This window comes from Sabethes cyaneus, chromosome 3, assembly GCF_943734655.1.
Source record: "Sabethes cyaneus chromosome 3, idSabCyanKW18_F2, whole genome shotgun sequence".
NCBI lineage: Eukaryota > Metazoa > Arthropoda > Insecta > Diptera > Culicidae > Sabethes > Sabethes cyaneus.
Window position 1 is genome coordinate 5,782,295 of NC_071355.1, and position 5,089 is coordinate 5,787,383.

General features: G+C 38.3%; 1 protein-coding gene across 1 annotated transcript; it reads right to left on the reverse strand.

The window, feature by feature from the left end:
- Positions 1–2,863: 2,863 nt before the first annotated feature.
- Positions 2,864–3,532, reverse strand: LOC128744300 (uncharacterized). Its single transcript, XM_053841173.1, has one exon. The coding sequence runs from the start codon at positions 3,530–3,532 to the stop codon at positions 2,864–2,866; it is 669 nt and encodes a 222-aa protein (XP_053697148.1).
- Between the last annotated feature and the right edge of the window lie 1,557 nt (positions 3,533–5,089).

Sequence of the window (5,089 nt, forward strand, 5' to 3'; positions counted from 1 at the left end):
ACATTAAAATCGGTTCAGCCATCTCCGAGAAAAGTGAGTGAGTTTGAAAGCGTTACACACACACACACACATACACACAAACAGAAAATGCTCAGTTTTCGAAACTGAGTCGAATGGTATACGACATTCGGCCCGCAGGACCTTTTTTCCATTTCCGGTTTTCCGAGTGATTTCTATACCTTTATACTATATATTTATATATGTGCATAACAAAATTTGAAATATGCGACACCAGAAACCATTTTTTGGGAATCACTACAAGATTTAAATCGGAAAGCATACAGATCCACACCATGCAAGAAGCATTACGACTAAACTGAGTGACCCCTATGTCATCAAAAAAAACTCTCATAAGTCCACCATCTTTCATATCAGTCCGCGGGCCGCGGTTTGGCCGTCACTGATTTATATAGTAGAAAGGCAAAACGGTAAAACAATGTCAAGGCAAAAATACCAAAAGGACTATAAACGACGCCATCCAGGGCCAACGACGCCATGCTTTGCAAATCACAAAATGATACAGATGAGCATGTGACAACTTTGTTAAGATCACATCTGATGACTGTTACAATGTGATGGAAATACGTCAATACGTCAATCAATCCATCCATCCATCCATCCATCCATCCATCCATTCATTCATTCATCCATTCATCCATTCATCCGTACGCTCCGATCCAACCGTATGCTCCCGATCCATCCGTACGCTTCCGATCCATTTGTACGCTTCCGATCCATCCTTATGCTTTCGATCCATCCTTATGCTTCCGATCCATCCTTATGCCTCCGATCCATCTCACGCTTCCGATCCATCTCAAGCTTCCGATCCATCTCACGCTTCCAATCCATTTCACGCTTCCGATCCATCCTTATGTTGCCGATCCATCCTTTTGCTTCCGATCCATCTCACGCTTCCGATTCATCCTTATGCTTCCGATCTATCCTTATGCATTTGATTCATTCTTTTGCTTCCGATCCATCTCACGCTTCCAATCCATCCTTATGCTTCCGATCCATCCTTATGCTTCCGGTCCATCTGTACACTTCCGATCCTTCCGTACGCTTCCGATTTCCGATCCATTCGAACGCCTTCGATTCATTCTTACAGCGAGTCCGATGGAGGCTTAAAAATGTGATTTTTCAAGGTGTCAATTAGTCAAACGTTTCTCAGCGATGGCCACACCGATTTATGCTCCATTACTCTCATTTGAAATGTAATATTCATTTTTCGATATCTCAATGCCATGACGAGATAGAAGGTTGATGTTTTCGACAAAGTTGATCATCAGGTCAAGATACTTCCGACGATGAATACTAAAATTCGGAACTAGGTCGGTAGATGGTGGAGATGATAAGAAAATCAAACTCTTTTCGGAATATTACGGAAATATGTTAACATACACTTTTTCTTGCTTTCGTGCCACCGTAAGAGCACCACAATAATAAAATTGGTAGACAAGACACAAACACGTATCACTCTTACAACATTTAAGGATAAAAACAATATTAACAGACGCGTAGGTAAAAATAATTTCTGTTAATATTGTTTTTATCCTTAAATGTTGTAAGAGTGATACGTGTTTGTGTCTTGTCCACCAATTTTATTATTATTATGTTGACATAGAACACTACTATTCGCAACAAAGTGGTTTGCGTAGTCAAAACACATTAGATAACGCATCCTAGTCCTTTTTAACATTGATTGCGTTGTCAATTCCAGCCAATCAACAGTTAGATAGAAATTGGTTGCCTGACAGAAGCAATTGATACGTATTACTTCAACTTTTGTCAAAATCAAGAGAGACTGATCAAAATTCTTTTAACGAAGCAATTTCGTTCAAGTTTACCGAGTTTCTACATCGTCTAGCCAGATTACCAGAAAAATATTCTATCACATTGTTCAAACTATTTTAGAGAGTGTTTGAGTCCCTATTCTTCCCAGGGTTGTCAATAGGTTTTCTCGAAAATCGGGCAAAAACGAATAAAAGCAAAACCTTGGGCTTAAACGTCTTTCTAAAACTTGACCCTTCTTTATCAACACACTTCACACTGGTATAGTGTAGGACTACGAGGCTAGTGCAACAATCCTACTGACTCTATTTAGCAGCACCGCCTAGCCGAGACTCTAACATACGACGACTGACTTGTTAGACCAGCTCCGTACCTCCAAGCTAACTGGCACTGGGAAATCTGGCGATCAATTTGACCGATGGGGAGGACTTTTTTGGGAAACATCTTGCCAGTTTTGTTCAACGCAGATACAAAATGTCTGAAATTAGGAGTGATTTATTTATTTATTTATTTATTGGAATCCGGATATATGGGTCTTGCCCTTCATCCACAGGATATTAAAAAAATCACAGACACAAAAAACTTATAACATAAATTACATAAAATGCAGTTTCAACTTATCTTTAATTGTTTGTCTAGAATCTAATATCGATGCTACATTCTATACGTCATTTGCCATAGACATCATGCGACGAACCGCATCATTAATGTACTCAGGTAAATCTTTTATTAAAACAATAAAGAACAAGGGGCCAAGGAGGCTCCCTTGCGGAACTCCAGAATTTACATCGAAGGTTTCGGAACAAGACCTATTAAGTTTGACGAATTGTTTCTTATTTGATAGATATGTGTAAATCCAGTTCAACATGTTTCCAACGATTCCATTTTTGTTCAAACAGGCGAGCAAAGCTTTGATACTCACAACGTCAAAAGCCTTTGACATGTCAGTATATACCGTATCAACTTGATAACCGTTTGCTATCCAGATCTTAGTTCTTGACACAAATTCTGCTAGGTTAGTTGATCTTTTCTTTAAGAAACCGTGTTGGTGATCTTTAATGTTATAAAGGCTTTAATGTAGATAAAGGCGATCATAAACGAGGGATTCAAATAACTTTGGAATGGCTGATAAAATGGCTATTCCACGGTAGTTTTCTACATTCAATTTACTGCCCTTTTTGTGAATAGGAACAATATGGGAAATTTTCCACCAGCCGGTGAAATATCCATGTTGCAGGGATTTATTGAATAAAATATGCAGGGGGTATATTAATCCTGATTTCCACATTTTAAGTAGTTCATTCGGAATTCCGTCTGGACTCGAACCTTTCTTTGCATCAAGTTTATCGATTTTGTTACTAATTTCCTCCAGTGACAATTCTGACAGTTCAAAATTGTTTGGAAGAACTGATAGATGTTCGAACTGGTCTAAGTTCTCGTTTCGGTAAGCATTTTTAAAATAAGTAGCGAAAAGATCGGTCGCTTGCTGACTGTCGCTCGAGTTTCTCCCTTGATAAGTAACATTAACAGGCGTCCCCTTGTCCTTTCTTTTCCGATTGACGTAGCTCCAAAACTTTTCAGGATTACTTTTCAAATTAACTTGCACATTGTTAACATGCTGAAGACGAAGCGCACGGTGTCTTGCTTTAAATCTGTTATGTAAACTATTGTATTCCTTCTTAAGATTTCGATTTGGATCTTTTTTTAATCGGTTGTGCATTGATTTTTTCTCGCGCATCATTTTCATTAAACCCGAGTCGAACCATGTGATGATGCGAGTGATGATTCTTTTGCAGGACGGAGAAACAGAAATCTAGTAAAAATCTGAGACATTACCAAATACCTGGAAGATTTTGAGTTTTGTCTGGCATGCAATAAAAAATCTGGTAGATTCCAGATTTATCAGGCTTAATGGTAACATTGATGTTAGACTAATCTCATGTTTTCAGTCTTGACCTTGAAATGCGGTCATACATATAATTAATATTTTCGGAAACGGTGGTTCTACAATTGATGAAGGGACGGTAGGGGAAAGAAATGAAAATTTTTGCCCTGGCGAGTGTTGTGGGTTCGAATCCGGTTATAATCTCAGATTATAGCTTGGTTCGACCCATGCACCTTCCAGCATTGGACAAAAGGTAGGCGTCAAAATGACTACTTGTTAAGCGTAGCTACCAATAACCCCCCCCCCCCCCCCTTCTCACCTTTCCGCTCTTCATTTCTTTCCCCTACCGTCCCTTCATCAATTTTAGAATCATCGTTTCAAAAAAAATAAGCCAATATATATGTATGACCGCATTTCAAGGTCAAGACTAAAAACATGAGATTAGTCTACTAGAGATAGTGTTAGTAGTATCGCCCTTGCATTGCATATACGGACCTTCTACTATGCCCAGTATTGAGTTCTGTAGTCTTCGGTTATTCCTTCACTAGCGAAAATGAAAATAAAAAAAAAATCCTGTATGTATAAGTGACCACAATAAGAATATTATAGGATTGTTATGAATCTAATGCACATTTTCCATTCTCATGATCATAGAAGGAAATAAAACGAACAAATGCTCGTTTTGCATTGTTTTATGATAAGTGTCAACATAACAATAGTTTGAAATTTCGGTTGCGCTGTAGTGTATGTTATAAGTTTAGGCGCTTCAAGGTAATTATTCTTGTGATAAAACCACAGAGAACAGATTGACAGGTTCAAAGAAAGTAATCGATTTTTTGTGTGCTAAATCTGCCGGTGGCGCCCTTCAGAAATAGTTTGCCAAACTCATAAAAAATATGCATGCACCTTTACCAATATTACTTTGTGCTGGGGTTACATAGTAGCGATGACAGCGACATCAAATTTTAGTTTGCCACTTACAACTCGAGGCAGGGTTGATTTATTTTTTTTACTTCGTTTTTGCTCTTTTGACTACAGCGCCTCAGCCAAACAGAATTCGATTTATAGGACAAGTGTGGAGTTACTTATTATCTACAATATTATTGAAGAAAGTATAGTTTAATCTTTTGTATTTATAGCGTTACAGAGCAGCACTGACATTGGTAGCAAAAAGAGTGCTCTTTTGGCTACCAGCGGAGTATCAGCCCCATAGCGCCATAAATATAAAAGATAAAACTATACTCTATTCAACAATATTGTAGATAATAATCTACTCTGCAACTGGCCTATGCATCATTGTTTCGAATTTTGTTTGACTGGGACGCTGTAGTCAAAAGAGCAAAAATAAAGTAAAAAGAGCAAATCAAGCCTGACTCGAGGGGTGCTCCATCGTAGGATTACTCGTTGATTACA